The sequence below is a fragment of the Osmerus eperlanus genome, chromosome 10 (genome assembly GCF_963692335.1).
Source record: "Osmerus eperlanus chromosome 10, fOsmEpe2.1, whole genome shotgun sequence".
Taxonomy (NCBI): domain Eukaryota; kingdom Metazoa; phylum Chordata; class Actinopteri; order Osmeriformes; family Osmeridae; genus Osmerus; species Osmerus eperlanus.
Window position 1 is genome coordinate 6,871,886 of NC_085027.1, and position 16,613 is coordinate 6,888,498.

At 46.5% G+C, this 16,613-nt stretch overlaps 1 protein-coding gene across 1 annotated transcript in view; it reads right to left on the minus strand.

Moving 5' to 3' along the window:
• celf6 (CUGBP Elav-like family member 6) overlaps positions 1-14,040 on the minus strand; it is a 95,587-nt gene extending 81,547 nt beyond the window's left edge. The window contains 2 exon segments of the mRNA XM_062471778.1: positions 7,263-7,345; positions 13,470-14,040. Coding sequence (XP_062327762.1) covers positions 7,263-7,345; positions 13,470-13,719 — 333 coding nt within the window. The 5' untranslated portion in view covers positions 13,720-14,040.
• Between the last annotated feature and the right edge of the window lie 2,573 nt (positions 14,041-16,613).

Genomic DNA, 16,613 nt, shown 5'->3' on the forward strand with positions numbered 1-16,613 from the left:
AAACCAGCCTCTGTTTGCCCGTCTGCCCATCTCCCCCCCTCTCACTCTCCCTTCCCCCCCCCTCACTCTCCCTTCCCCCCCTCACTCTCCCCCCCCTCTCACTCTCCCTTCCCCCCCCCTCACTCTCCCTTCCCCCCCCTCACTCCCCCCCTCACTCTCCCCCCTCTCACTCTCCCTCCCCCCTCACTCTCCCCCCCCCCCTCACTCTCCCCCCCTCTCACTCTCCCCCCCCCCTCCCCTCTCACTCTCCCCTCCCCCCCCCCTCCCTTCTCACCTCTTCCTCCACGTCTCTCTTCCTCTGTTAACTTCCTCCTGTCTACTACCTTCTCCCTCTTTCTACATTGTCCCTGTGTATACCCTTTCATCTTTTCTCCTTCTTTCATCCTCATTTCTTTTTCTCTTTTGCCTCTCCTTGACTCTTGACATGTCCTCGGTGGCTAAACAAGCACACATGGGGAGAGGGAGAGAGAGAGAGATAGCGAGAGAGAGAGAGAGAGAGAGAGAGAGAGAGAGAGAGAGAGAGAGAGAGAGAGAGAGAGGCAGAGAAAGAGAGGCAGAGAAAGAGAGAGAGCAATAGGGAGTAGAAAAGGCCATAAAGAAAGCCTTCTTGGGGAGCATAGCTGTAAACCCAGGTATACACGGCTGAAAACTGTTAAACACAGCTAAATACAGGTACACTACAAGTAGTAAATACAAGCACGATCAACACTGTAGCAGAACATAAACACACACACACGTACACACACAAAAACACATGTTTGCACACACACTACACACACAAATGAATAAAACACACCTTAACCTCACAACTGTATCCACTCTCAACATCTTCCTCTAAGGGGACTTTGATTACACTTTGACTTTGCCCCCATCCTACCCCCTCCCTCCCCCACAAGTCTTTAATCAGCATGTAAACAAGTGCAAGGTCATTTTCTTAAATGGGGGAGGAGATAAGGGGAGCTGGTAGTTAATCCTGTGGGCGTGCTGATGGAGAGCTTCCTGTCCTGGTGATTCTCTCAGATACTCATTATGCAAGTCCACAAACTGTGAACACAGGCCCCAACACAGAGCTGGTGACTCAGCACTTCTGGAGCTTCACCTGGACTTAAGAGACGAGATACCATGTCCAGCCTCATCCTCTGGACCACACACACCTCTCAAGAGTACTCCCCGGAGCTCCTTTGTATTACTGTATGTTAATGGCGTGTGTGTTTGTGTGTGTTTGTTTGTGCGCGCATGTGTGTATGTGTATGGAGAGATTATTTCAGAATCAGCAGAGAGTGTAGATCTGTCTGTGTGTGATTAACTGGCTGTGTTTGATGAGTCTGGCTGCTCTGGCGTGCTGCTTTGCTGAACTCAGCATCGCCAAGTTTTCTCTTTTCTTTCAACAAATACGTGCAGATTGCCTTGATGTCTGGTGATTGCTAACGTGAGCAGGGAATTAGAGTAGCTGGGAAGACTGCGCGCATTCACGCAAAGACACACACAAGCAAACACACACTCACACTTCCACATATACACATTCAGTGCAAAGACAAACACGTACACTTAAAAGAGGGACAGGGTGACTAGCTATCTGTCTGGGACGCCCCAGCAGGACATTCTTCCCCATGACAGGAGGGAAGCCATGTTAACATCACTGAACCAGCTCTGCACTGTCAGAGAGAAAGGGAGAGGGAGCGAGAAGAGAGAGAGAGAGAGAGAGAGAGAGAGAGAGAGAGAGAGAGAGAGAGAGAGAGGAGAGGTAGAGAAAGGGAAGGAGAGGGAGCGAGAGAGAGGGAGAAAGAGAGAGAGAGAGAAGGAGAGGTAGAGAAAGGGAAGGAGGGAGAGGGAGGGAGAGAGAGGGAGAAAGAGAGAGAGAGAGAAGGAAAGGTAGAGAAAGGGAAGGAGAGGGAGCGAGAGAGAGGGAGAAAGAGAGAGAGAGAAGGAGAGGTAGAGAAAGGGAAGGAGAGGGAGAGAGAAAATGCATGAGCTGGGCTTCACCTGTCATTCTCAAAGACTGCTGACAAGTGGGAGGTTTGTGTGTGTGTGTGTGTGTGTGTGTGTGTGTGTGTGTGTGGGGGGGGGGCAAGTGTGTGAAAGGAGTTTGTGGTGAGGAGCTTCTGAGCTTATGCAGCGAACACAAAGTAACACCTCATCCAGCTCTGCACGTTCAACTCCACATTAAACATTCAACTGAAGCCTGTTCTATTTCTGTATTAAGCGCTAATGATACATGCACTGTATCCTTCATTACTTGGCTAACGTTCTGATTATACATCATGTCAGAAGACCGACCCTGTATGCTGGCTGAGGTAGTCCACACATCATCTACCTTTGAAAGACAAAACTTTGTTTTGTTTTTTTACCAATGTTTTTTCATTCTATATGTCCTACCCATCTGATCAGTGCCAGGGCGGCCATTTTCATGGCACTTTCCAAGGCAGCATCACTGTGAGCATTTTTTGTTTTCCAGGGCTAATATAAAAACTGGGTATGAGACTAGGGAAGGGTTACTTCAGGGTCACAATAGGATCAACAATGCTAGACTGGGAAACAGACTAATTCAAGAGACTTGACTCTGCACTAGGTAGACAGTACATAGTCTGTTGTGATCCTACAGTGTTGTGCTACTCAATCTCTAATTTGATTGTACTCTCTGTTGTGGTGGGCAGGAAGGCAGAAACCAGGCCGAGCTGTGAGGAGAAGGCTTAGCTCTCCGAGGAGAAAAAAACAACACCCTTTTTTTAGGGGTGTTTCTCCCGTAAAGCTGCCGTGCTGCTGAAAGAGGAGGGTCTGGCAGCTGCTGATGGAGCAGAGACAGACTAGCCATGTGACCATCCTGTCCTGGGTCAGCTCTCTTCACTCATACAGGGAACAAAAGCGTGGGCAACAGAGGCTGACAATCCTCACACAGAGGACAAACTGACCAACAACAGAAAACTATTTGTCCTTTGGGAGAAAACTGCGGGGCTCCGTGAGTGGGGGAGGGGGGGGGCGTAATTAGTTTAGGGTGCTGCGCGTGTGTCTGGACAGGAGGCGGAGTTTGCAGGGAAAGGGGTGGGGCTCTGTCAGGGTGCCCTCTAATAGGGCACAATGATTGAATAGCACACACATGTGCATGCACACACATAAACACACCCGTCCACCTCAACCAATCCACCCATACACACGCACTACCCAGAATTCCAATGCGCCTCGCCACACTAAATATATCAATTAACACGTCTTTACACAGAGATAAAAGGAAATTAAAGCAGGGATTAGGGGTGGGGGGGTGTGTGTGTGTGGCAAGGTGGACTTGGGGTGCGTGTGTGGGGGCGTATGGGTGGGTGGATAGGATAATAAAGAAGAAAAGAGAGACAAAGGCTTTCCGATGGAAACATCTGCAGCCTGACGCTGCCAGAGAGAGACTGGAACATGGAGCCACTGGGCCATGGCAGTGTGTTAGGTCACATCCCAACACTGATACTGAACAGTCTCTAACCTGACCCATTTCTCAGTGACACATGCCAGAGTCAATTTAATGTGCCGTTTGTACCGGAGTAACAATCTGATGTTTTGCTACTCAATTATGGTGAAGCCTTCAAGCCTACCTATCCAAGATGCAGTTAGGAAACTCACAGGGTCGGGAGCTAACTTTTTCTACCCTGTCCTAGCCCTCGCTCCGTCTCTCTTCTCTTCCTCCCCTTCTCCCGGCAAAAGTCGGCAGTGGTTGCGCTTGGCTGCCTCGTTATTAAGAAAGGGTCAGGTGCAGCAGGAGCTCTCAGTCGGAAAGCAGGATGTGTGGATCTCTCCATAGACACCTCCACGCATGACGAAATGACAAGCATGAGGCTGTGGCAGCACCTCAACATACACATCAGCAAGACAAAAAGACAGGGGGAATGCACCGAGGAGAGAGAGAAAGAGAGAGACAGAGAGAGAGAGAGAGAGAGATAATAAGATCTCTCTCTAATAATATAAGATAATAAGTAAGAGACAGAGAAAGAGAAGTAGGTAGACATAGAGGGGCAGAGGGAGGGATAGAGTGGAAGAGATGGAGAGGCAGAGGGAGGGATAGAGTGGAAGAGATGGAGAGACAGAGGGAGGGATAAAGAGATGGAGAGGCAGAGAGAGAGGCAGAAGGAGGGATAGAGTGGAAGAGATGGAGAGGCAGAGAGAGAGGCAGACGGAGGGATAGAGTGGAAGAGATGGAGAGGCAGAGAGAGAGGCAGAGGGAGGGATAGAGTGGAAGAGATGGAGTTGCAGAGAGAGAGGCAAACAGAGGGAGAGCAGGAAGCCGAGGAGGCGGGAGAGAAAGGAAGGGGGCAGGCGGCAAATGAATGATGGAGAAAAAGTGTGATACATTTTCCAAGACTTTAATTGGCTTTTGGGGCTTGTGCTGGGCCAATTAGCAAGACTGTTACATCCGCATACTGAGACCTAATTGGCGGAAATGGAGAATAGAACACAACATGGTCTGATAAAGGAGAGAAAGAACCAAAGAAAGAAAGAAAGAGAGAGGACAAAAAATACATATATCTCCAAAAAACCTTTGTTTACTGTTTGGAAACCATTTGGCAAATATGCAGGGAGAGTGAGATATGAGATGTTCCTCAGCATGCTTGTAAAGGCTGGCTGAATTAATTGGACGTGCGGAGAGATCATTCAGGGGAACGACCTAAGCTGTCCACAGAACTCCATGCCCTACATGGGAGGATGTGCTGAACGAGCATGTAAGCACAACACGGCCGTATAAACCGTCTGCAGGCGGGATGTTCGCATCTGGATCCTATTACTGTACTCGTACACCCCCTTCTCCTGGGATTGGGTGAACAGGACACGGAGATCCGACAATCGCTCTTTACATGCGATTCATCAAATAATGTAAACAAAGCAGTGTTGGAGCTGAACCCCCTCACACTGTGCCTGTGAGAGACAGGGGCTTTCAGGGAGTCAGTCAATGGAGGAATTTGAATTGTAGATGTTGCAAGCAGACGATTCCTCTCAGTCAATCTGAGGATGACAGAAGCCCTGCCGGACCCCTGCCGAGAGCAGATACACTCATCCCTGCCTCGATCTCTTCTTCCTCTCCCTCCCTCTACCCGTTGTCATCTGACTCTCCCTGTTCCACTCGGTCTCTTTCTCTCTCCACACAGACTGACAGACAACAAAAGATAGAAACACAGTGCTTTAGAAACACAGTGCTTTAGAAACACAGTGCTTTAGAAACACAGTGCTTTAGAAACACGTCAGAGGAAGAGGGGAGCTGGAGTGCTTTTATCTGTCCTTCTCTTTCAGGGCTGTTCTCTGGAAGTCTCTAGCAGACAGGCCAGTAGGTTCAAAGCCAGGGCTGGACCATATCGCTCAGCTCTGCCTGTCTGACTGTCTCTCACTCAGGCCTCTGCCAGGCATCGGCCTCCGTGATAGCCTTCACTCATCCGGTTTATGTGCGATCCAGAAGCCGGGGCTGGTTGTGGTTGAACGGTTTTTATTTTCCAAAGGGCCTACAACCTGTCTGATGATGCGTTTTAAAAGCCTTCGAACATTCCGGTTGTCCCGATAGTCAGTCAGTCAGTCAACCAGAGAAAGAGAGAGAGAGAGAGAGATACGGGGGCACACACTTCCAGACTGCGCAGTTGGGACCTGGAACGCTTCCGTAAATGTTACCGGAACGTTTCCTGGAACGTTAACATCACAAAGATAGTCTATGAGGACCTTCGCTCAGGTGCTCTGGTAACAGCCGACTCGCAGGGGCCCCGTCCACTGTTTCCCTCGCTCTCTTTATTACCTCTCTGGGTTCAGAAGATGCGGGAGCAGATTGGAGGCGGAGATTGAAGAGTCCACCCCCTGATGGGAGCTATTCCCAGGAGATGCTTACCCCAACCCTCATAGCCACACCATTAACCCCCTTCTAGATGGAGAGCAAGCATGAGTGGCTACCTATAGGGGCCATCAAGAAGGAGCCACCTATAGAGACCCCATCCTGACCATCATCTTATTAGAGGACCAGGGAACCAGGGAGAGCAGAGCCAGGCAGTGAAGAAGTCTCGCAGGACTTGCTTCCTCGCAGCGTGTCGGTGTGTGTAACGCTCAACGGAGTCTCCCTGGAGAGCCCAACATGCCACTGCAAACAGCTGATTAACCCACAAAGGTGCCATTGGCCCTTCCCCCCCACCGACCCCCCCCCTCCCCTTTCCCCCAACCCAGCCCCCTCTGCCTCCATCCCCTACTCCCCCACTCCTCCTCCCCAGAGATGGATACAGGCTGTGTGCGCGTGGGTGTGCATGTGTGTGTGTGTGTGTGTGTGTGTGTGCGTGTGTGAGACACAGAGTGAAAAAGAGAATATGTTAGAAACAGTATGCCCATGTGTGTGTGTGTCTGTGTGTGTGAGTGAAAGAGAATGAACGATAGAGCGACAGAGAGAGTGTGTTAGAAAGAGTGTGTGGGTGTGCATGTGTGTGCGTGAGTGAGTGTGTCCATGCAGGATGGATGAGTATTGAGATCAAGCAGAGCCCTGTTTCTCCATAGGGGCCTGTGGGGAATATTCAATCAAAGTGCTAATTCCCTTGAAGGCTGGTCTGAATCCTAGATCAACTGCATATAGACATAGAACCATGTACATGTCATACAAGTTAAAAGGTATCATATGGGCTTACAGTGTGTGCTGTAGGTTTGTGCTTTTGCCTCATCATTTTAATAGAACATTTTCACCTTTAAAAAGTACATACAATACCAGCACATAATAAGTGTCAACAATAAATTAATTAATGTGCAGAGCAGTCACTAAAACAAAACACCAGATGGTGATAGTCATGGTAAAAATGATTGTTTATACTTATTGTTTGATTAGACGTGATAATGAGAGTGGGATTCCTGAAGCAATTAGCAGTGTGTCTGCTGCTGTGTCGGCCATATTGTGAGAGGACAGGGGAAGGACAGGGTGGACTGTTATTACACAAAACTCTTCTTTAATATCTCTCTGGTGAGGTGATTAGCGCCAAAAAGACACTGCAAGGTGAGAGAGCTGAAGCATGGCACCCTTGGAACCATCTTCAGACTGTTTTGTGTGTGTGTGTGTGTGTTTGAGCTTGTGTAAACATGTGCAAGCGTAAAACAGTGCGTGTATGTTTGTGTGACTGTGTTTATTCATGTGTGTGTGCAAGTGAGACAGAGTAAATATGTGTGTGTGTGATACAGTAGCATGGTGTTGGTGAAAGTGATGTTAATGCGTGTTCCTATGCCAAGCTCAGTGCCCAGGGGCTCTAGCCTCTGACAGAGGGCAGATTGGGGGCACTTACCCCTGGCAGAGTCTTCTGTTCATGGAGGGCGCTCTGGGCCTTCAGTGCTGACTCCCTGGCGCAGTATGTTAGAAAGGCACATCCTGTAGAAAGGGCACACACACGCACACACACAGATACACACACAGACATGCCAAACACACACACACACAAACATGGCTCAGTATAAGAGAAACAGCAGAACTACAACAAAAGGCACCATGAAAAAATGTATTAGCTTCATTAAATTCAACCCATGTGTTCCACAACAGCTTCCGTAACACGACTGCATCCATACAATCTGCATATTGCTGCTTGATGAATGATCACTTTCAGGATTATTGAACTAAAAGCAGAAAAACAACGCCGGGAGGCAGTTTTTAGCAAAGAAATAATTAAGAATCTCCAGTGATGAACCCCAAGCTGCGGCCTTTCACGTGTCTGGAGAGACCTCAAAGTTAGAAAAGCAAAAAAACAGTATGAATATGCATTAATAACTGAGCGACTAACAAAAATGTGACAGCTTTCATTAAAGGCTGAGCTGTGGTTCTGCTAGGCGGCTGCGTGCCTTGACAGTGGGTGACCCCGTTCTGAGGAGTTTTTTGCACCGTGCAGCATAATGTCCTATTACTACATGTAACACCTGCTGCCAATGCTCCCCATGGAGCTGGAGGCTAGCGCACACACACACACACACACACACACACACACAGCACCCATCACCCCAGAAAAGGAGCAGTGCACTCTGGCACAGGGCCACGAGAGCTCCCTTTCTCTACAACCTTCATCCACCCCAACAACCAGGCAGTTACTCAAGAGGAAAAATCACCTGAATGACACTGATTAAACAGCATGCCACAATGCAATGCAGAAAGGTTGGGTCGCCAGGGGAAGTACTCCTCAGCTTGTGTGACATTACACGAGACCGCTAAGGATTCTGGGATAAGGGTGGGGGGGGGGATCACCTTCTCTCCTGGAGTCTGGTTTCTTTATCATTAAGTCAGGCAGTCATGCACAGTCTGGGGGTGTCGGGTCGCAAGCCTCTGTTAGATCTCATCACAGTTCACGATTTAGGACTACACAGGTTTAAAAATGGAACCTACAGCAAATCAATGCTCCAGAGTTGTAAGACCGTCGTTTCTTTATCAGGCTACATTCTCCACTCGAAAATAGATTTTCTTTATCTCAGGCGTGTCGCCGGTCATCTCCAGCCAGAAGCCGGGGCCTAAGCAGGCAGAGGGGGCACAGCGGCCAGGATGCCACCCTCACTGGCTGGGGGGTAATCTCCCGACTGGGCTGTGTGTCTGCTTACTGCGGGACCTCCAATAAGCCCCTCTCTCATGGCCGTGGGGAATTGGAAGACTTTATGAAAGCCTCCATATCCAATATACTGGCGGCCCGTGGGACACTTTGAGCCCTGCGGGCCCATGATATAGGACCCCAATCTGGAACGGACACAGCTCGGCTGGGGGGGGGGGGCGTGTGGGGGGGGGACGACAGGGAAATTACAGAGGGAAGAGGAGGAGGTGTGGCATGAGAACAGCCAAATGGAAATGCAGTGAAGGAGTTGAGAGAAAGACAGAGAGAGGGGGGTGGGGGGGTTGAGAGAGAGAGAGATCCACGGTTGCCATGGTTATGAGATGATGGGAAGCAGTCTTCTTAGCGTGGGTTTATAAGCAGAACTGGCGGATTGCACAGAGGAGGGGGTTAAGTGGAGTGAAAATAATACTTTGGTAATCACAGAAAAATTGTGGAACAATCATTTCAGAGAGAGAACAAAAGTTCAATGAATTGCATTTAAGCCAAATGAAAACTTAAGCCAAGAAAAAGTGTTTTCGGAAAGGAATGGGTAAGTGGTACAATTTTGCTAGCCTGTATTGGGTAATTATAAACAGCAATCTTTTTCTTTGTAATGCCTCTGCTAACTCAATACGGAATGCAAAAACATAGCAAGCATTCAGGAATTCTGTAACTGACAGTAAATTAGTCTATCAGATAAATGTAAATAAGTAAACTCCAGAACTAAGTTTGACACCTCAATGTACGACTGACAAACCAGCCTTTTCCTAGCTAATGTGACTACATCAAACAAAAACATATTTAAAAGACGGTCAACCTAACAAAACACAATTATATCTGAATAATAACAGCACCAACTGTACTCTTAAAGCATGAAAAGACATTGAAAATCTGAGAAAATCAGACCACCCTATTGGCACAAGGACGGATCCCTGTCTAACTCACACACACAAGCTCTCACTAATGATAGGAAAGGTCATCTGTAGACTGGCCTACAACTGTCAGTCAACTCAGACTAACTGTCAATCATCGCCAGACAGCTCATGCAGTTGGATCCATGTCTGTGAGTAAGCCATCACAAACCTGCATATCCCATAATGCAATTCGAATGAACGCTCCCTCCCTCCCTGCCACCGCCCCCCCCACCCACCCCAACCTCCCACCACTCCTCATCACAGTGCAGAGCCATAGGCAGGAGAGACACCAGTGGATTAGATGAGAACAGAGAGAAAGGACAGCTAAAGGATTTTCTGTTCTTTTCACTGATTACTTTTCACAGTCTGCAACATTATGGGGCCTGGCAAGTTGAAAGATTGGGTCAGAGTTATTGAGTTAATGAGTCATTCCTTTGACATTTCAATACATTTGTGGATTTTAAACTGAAATTGCCTTGATACTCATAGCTGGGTAGACTGTAGGAGCCATCAGAAGAGGAGAGAGATGAATGAGGAAGTCGGAGGGCTGTTCTCCACGTCCTCCTCCCGCCCGGTTGACTGGCTGTGCAGGGAGTGTCACCTCTCTGTGTCTGAGATCGTGTGATAGATATCACTACTCAAGCAAAAGATTTGCCCCCTACCAATATCCAGTATGTCTAAACGATGGATGACTCCTCTTGCTGACACTAAGTATTATGATAATGAAGAGCTGGTAGTATGATGGATTTCTAACAGCATACCTTGGATCTGGCAACACCATTCACTGGTTTGAATCCCAAGCAATTAAGTTATATCCAAGTTTAGTGTCCAGTCATTCAAAAACGCAATAGACCAAAGGATGGACGTGCCTTGGACCACAGCCAGAGAAAGTTACAAGGACTCCTAAATCCTATGAATTTAGCTTAATTTTGGCACGATCCTCTGTTTACTACCGGAATTGTTCATGTCTGACATGTTGACATCTAGAAATAATTGCAGTTATTTTTAGCAATATTTTTAAGTGACATAGGCTACAGAATGTGGTTGTCTGTATCTGTAGGTTCAGAATACATAAACTAATGTATCTATCTCCACAAAAACTATTCACAATAACAAATTGTATTCGAAAACAGAAATTTGGAATTTGTATTTGGAAACAGAATGAAAGACATGTTGATAAAAAAAACTTTAAGTACACAAATCATCTGCACCTTAGAATGTTAACACTACTCATAAAACATTAGAACTCTAATGCAATTCACAGACGGCACTAGAGAAACTCCAAATCCCAAAGAGGTATTCATGACACATACAACATCTGTTCATGATGATGCACCCCCAATTTACATGAATTAGTCATGAGAAACCACATGATGCATTTGGTATTTTCTGAAATCCAAAATCATGGAACCTGATCCTCATGTTTTTAACGTGGAGTGCATGGTGAGATGTAGAACATATTAGTTGAATAATTCATCTTTGCCAGGAGGGTGATAACTTTTAACCACCTGCATTTCGATGTGCTGCTGCATGGGTGAGTAGTGTTGGCAGTGGGTCGTTTCGTCCTGTATTGCAAACCCATCATAAACATGTTCATGAGCAAGCAGAGGATGTGGGAAAGGCTTTTTTCCTCATCATAACTTGGATTTAGCGTGTAACGAGTCATGCGTTGTCTACTTTTTTAATTTGTTTAAAACCTAATCTACCATTGTTACAGATAGCCTAAGGTCCTACGTGCGTGGTCTTACAGACAATGAAACGTTTTTAACCTCAATGTTTGAGAGACAAAAAAACATGACATGTCTAATTAATTAGGACTCCTAAAAAAAAGAATAAAATACGAATGAAATACATTAGTCAAATGACATTAGGCCTACAGGCTACATGTGTTGTGTCGGAGTATGATGTGTAACTTTTCGGGAGCAAGGTCCATGTGTTTTATAGGCTACTGCACGGGTGAGTGGCCCTTGAAAAAAATTCATCCATAAAATGCATTTGTGAAATCTTATTATCAAAACAGCACGCATATGCTCTCAATGTGACTTTGAATGCATGGGTATATGCATACATTGGTGTGGCCTTGGCGGATGATGATTTGAAGGGGCAGACAGTTTGGCAGTGCAACTGGATTATCCTTCCCGAAGCATACAGCCCCCAGAGAGTTGACATTCAGGGATGGTCGAGGACGGGCGTAAACAACACAGGCACCAAGAATATTGTTTCAATCGATCTTCGGGTTCCACAGAGAAGCGCACAGTGTGTGTGTGTCGGGCGGAGCAGCAACAGTTTGAACCTACCGACTAACTCACCGAACAGGTGGCGCGTGGAGACCTTCGGGGCACCGCACGCACGGGAGAGCGGTAGTGCAGCATGGCGGCCGCTCACTTCTGTGTCACGATTCCTACTGCCAGTTTCCGGTGTAGCGTTTTTTTATTTGGCGTGGCCAATTAATGAAGAACCAACCTCTCTATATATCACAATATGCCTCTTCTGGAAGTGTTCCCATGGGCCGAGATCTGTCTATTGAACTGGTAGTGGACGTGCGCCCTATTAAAAGCGAATGATAATGCCACAGCTTCCAATAACGAGCTCGTGCGTGCGTGTGTTTGTGTGTGTCTGTGAGTGTGCGCGCGCGTATGTGTGTGTAGTATGTTTAATGCTAGTAATGACAGGTAGCATTTGTATTTATAATGGTGTATAAGACAGCCTATTGTGGAGGGGAACACATAATAATCGCCTATTGTGGAGGGGAACACATAATAATACATATTGCAATTTGTCTGTGTATATGTTCAATGTTCGTTTTTTTCTATGAAACACTTTGATGAACAATCGAACAGTTATGAGTAAAAACATTATAAATAGGCTATATAAAAGTGGACAAAATACCTTGGACTGTAGGTAACTTAGGGCCTACCTCACAAAGAAGTTGAAACAAATAGGATATTGAATAATACATTTTGCAAAACTGACTGCAAATATTTTGACCTAAATCAAAAGTGAACTATTTGAAAACTACTGATTTCCGTTTTATTTCATGAAATAGGTCTGGGGAGCTTTACGCACGTGCCCCAACAAACTGATGAATGTTCTCGGGGAGATAAATTGTTTCAGACCCGTCAATTGGCCTGCCTTTACACTGACACATAGAACAATTCACCAAATTACAGTAAACTAACTCTATAATCAATTCCAAAGCATCTGTGTTAGACAACCCCTAACTGTGAGCTGCTACACTGTCGTTTTAGACAATGGGGTGACGCGGGTGAAAGAGCGAGGGAGAAAACGACCCATGCTGTGCCCCTTGGCACTGCTCTTCCAGCGAGATAGCTCCATCCTTCCTGCCTCCCGCCTCCCGTGCATCACTACAATGGGTAACATGACGCGAGGTAAACAGTTATCTTAACCACGTAATTATGTCCAAAACGTATACATTAGCATTCTCCTAAAGCCAAATCAAGAGTGTCACACAGCTTTAATCACTAACATCTAACCCTAATGCCCAGTGGTAATTTCCGTACTACTTTCCCCCCTGCAATTTTATATTTTCCTTTGATCGTCTAAGGATAGGCTACTTTGTGAGCAGGGAGGGAGAACAAGAAGACATTTCTTGTTGAAGCAGCTGTATATGTGAGGCACGGAACCAGATGCGGGCACACACAGCCCGTCCCGCCCCCTTAGCCGATTCCGCACCACATGATTGTCAATGTAAACACACAGGGGCACACAAAGCAGCAGTAGTGTTCACGTGTATGGGCTTGACACGCTGACAATTAACTCTACTCGACCAACCGACATTGAATCACACGTGTGTGCGTGCGCTTGTGTGCGTCTACGCTATCGTATGTTTGTGTGTGTGTGTGTGTGTGTGTGTATGTGTGTGCTTGTGTTCAAAACCAGTAACAACATTTAGCTTTGGAGGAAACGCCAACAAATTCTTGCACTTTTTATGCTCTCAACAGATAACTCGGCAAGCCGTAGAAAGGAATGTCGAGGCAAAGCTACCAAAACCTACCTTTATGCATTCCCGTAAACCTGTCTTTCAGCACAGTGAGTTCGTATATCTTCCCGAATTCCTCAAACAGCGGTTTCAGATCCTTCTCTTCCAGGTTCCTGGGGATCTGACCGATAAAAAGCTTGATGGCGTCGTGGTCCTTCATTGGAATGGTGTTCTGACCGATCGTGATCCCGTTCATCCTGGTGGCGCTGGTCGTGGTGCTGAATCCATTCTCTTGCTGCACTCCGTTAGCAGTGACTGTAGCCATCTTTCCTCAATGGGCCGGCGGCTGCTCTCGCTCGCTCTCTCTCGCTCTCTCTCTCTCTCACTGCCTATTTTCCCTTTCCCTCTCTCTATCTCTCACTCAAGTCAACTGCACAGCACACACTCCCCCTGCCTTGTTTCTTTCTATCCCTTTTCTTTGCCTCCCCTTTTTCCTCTTCTCTTCTCTGCTCTCTTTTCTCTCTCTCTTTCTCTCTCTCTCTCTCTCTCTCTATCTCTCTCTCTCCAATTGTGTTGAATTCGCCTTATTTATGCTTTATGTATTTCATTCCTCGTCCCGTTCTCAGTCTGTTTCTTTCTCCCGGTGTCAGCTGCCACTCTGCCTGTGACGTCAGCTCGTAGGCTTCTAACTAGACCCCAAACTAATTTGCATAATAAGCCTGGCCTAGCCAATTGGAGAGCAGAACGACCGAGGGCCCACAGGGTGGAGTAAGAATTCAAACATTTGTGTAAAGAGAAAGCTTGGGACATTTAAAAGGAGCGACAACAGCAAATATGCCGCCTCGAATATCAAATTATGTCAGGACAGCGGATAGGACTGACAAGCTACATTAGGAAATAAATTAGCATATATTTTTGCTCCAGTGGTTGTATAAAATATTGAACAATATAATATTTAGGCTGAACATACCTCGAAATCAAAGCAAATAGAAATGTTCACTTCTGTTTACTGAACATCTACTTTAGTTTGGATTGCTGAGCTTTACTGTTCCGCATGTAATGCCAGTTTTGACAAACATTTGAACATCTATTTTAAGCTTCTCTGAATTTGAACATTTGTGTGTGTGTGTGTAGAAGATAAGCCAATACGAAGAAGTTTTGATAGCCCGCATTTAGAATAGCTTTCACTTGGACCAACTTCTGTCGCTGTCCAGGGTTCTGAAATGCCGCTTCTGTGCAGTCATGTACAGTAGATGTGCTACAGGAAGGTATTGGAGCGGACTTTGCGCTGTAGTTTAACTTGTTCATGCTCCCTGCCCAATAGTCCCTCAGCGTGATGCAAATAGAAACATTACTCTATGTGAATATTCATAAGGTGTCATATCACACTGGGGGAGCACTTTTACTGCAAGAAGTGAGAGAAGGATGATATTTGATCAAAATATCGTTGGTATAGCCTACTAATTATGTAGAAAATTCTCAAACGTATTTTTTTTAAATGTGTATTGGTCAAAGTGAGGATTTTAAGTAAATTATGATTACTTATGATAAAAAAGTGGTGTATTTGTGTTCATGTGTCTGGTAAAAACACTCAAATGATTTACAAAATGAATGGATCTCTAATGTAAATTAATTCAGAATTGTATGCTTGGGAAACATTGAGTGAGGTGTTCCTTTATACCCTATTTTTTTAAAGACCCTCATTTAGATGATCTGTATTTCATCTGAAAAGCTTTCAATATTCAACTAGCAATCCACTAACCCTAATCAGTTGTTGTTTCTAAAACAGAAATCCTAGTAAGTTTGCAGATGCTTTGCAGAGTTTTTTCTATAGCTGCTTCCCCCAAACAAAACAGTCAAGTACAGTGTGGTTACTGAACACCAGGTGAGGGTAAGGGTTACTGAACCCCATGTGAGGGTAAGGGTTACTGAACCCCATGTGAGGGTAAGGGTTACTGAACCCCAGGTGAGGGTAAGGGTTACTGAACCCCATGTGAGGGTAAGGGTTACTGAACCCCAGGTGAGGGTAAGGGTTACTGAACCCCATGTGAGGGTAAGGGTTACTGAACCCCATGTGAGGGTAAGGGTTACTGAACCCCAGGTGAGGGTAAGGGTTACTGAACCCCATGTGAGGGTAAGGGTTACTGAACCCCATGTGAGGGTAAGGGTTACTGAACCCCAGGTGAGGGTAAGGGTTACTGAACCCCATGTGAGGGTAAGGGTTACTGAACCCCAGGGGAGGGTAAGGGTTACTGAACCCCATGTGAGGGTAAGGGTTACTGAACCCCATGTGAGGGTAAGGGTTACTGAACCCCAGGTGAGGGTAAGGGTTACTGAACCCCAGGTGAGGGTAAGGGTTACTGAACACCAGGGGAGGGTAAGGGTTACTGAACCCCATGTGAGGGTAAGGGTTACTGAACCCCAGGGGAGGGTAAGGGTTACTGAACCCCAGGTGAGGGTAAGGGTTACTGAACCCCAGGGGAGGGTAAGGGTTACTGAACCCCAGGTGAGGGTAAGGGTTACTGAACCCCAGGGGAGGGTAAGGGTTACTGAACCCCAGGGGAGGGTAAGGGTTACTGAACCCCAGGGGAGGGTAAGGGTTACTGAACCCCAGTTTGGCTGATCCTTTTCTGTCCCTGCATGTGGAGGTTCATCTCCCATGCATGTCTGTACAGTGTGGGCTTGGTCTTCAGGGAGAGTCATGCTCTGAAAAACTGACACTGGTAACATCTGGCTCCGTATCGCCTTTGTTACTCTCATTTATTTATTTTTCATTTAATCACGTCTTTGTAGATAGTTTTTTTTTAGACCCTGCGGAGTTGACATCCGGAATGGGGTATAAAGACACCACGGGCACCCATGTCAATAGCATCAGAAGCATTCATTACCATAAAGGCATAGCTAATTTAGCTTCAGTGTCGTTTATTGGGTTTGTGATTTTTGGTTTCCCTCCTTTGTCGTTTGTCAGCAGGGGGCGGGCTGCACAGCTGTGAAGACTTCCAGACGGCTTTGTCAGGAGGGAATGCAGGTAGCTGCTCTATTATGTTGGAATGTGTGTGTGCGTGTGTGTGTGAATGTGTGCGTGTGTGTGTGAATGTGTGTGGTGTGTAAGTATGTACAGTAGGTTTGTGTGCAGTGTTTGTGTGTGTGTGTGTGTGTGTTTGTGGACAGTATGTTGGTGTGAGTTCAGTGCATGTATGGTACTGTGGGCCTATATAC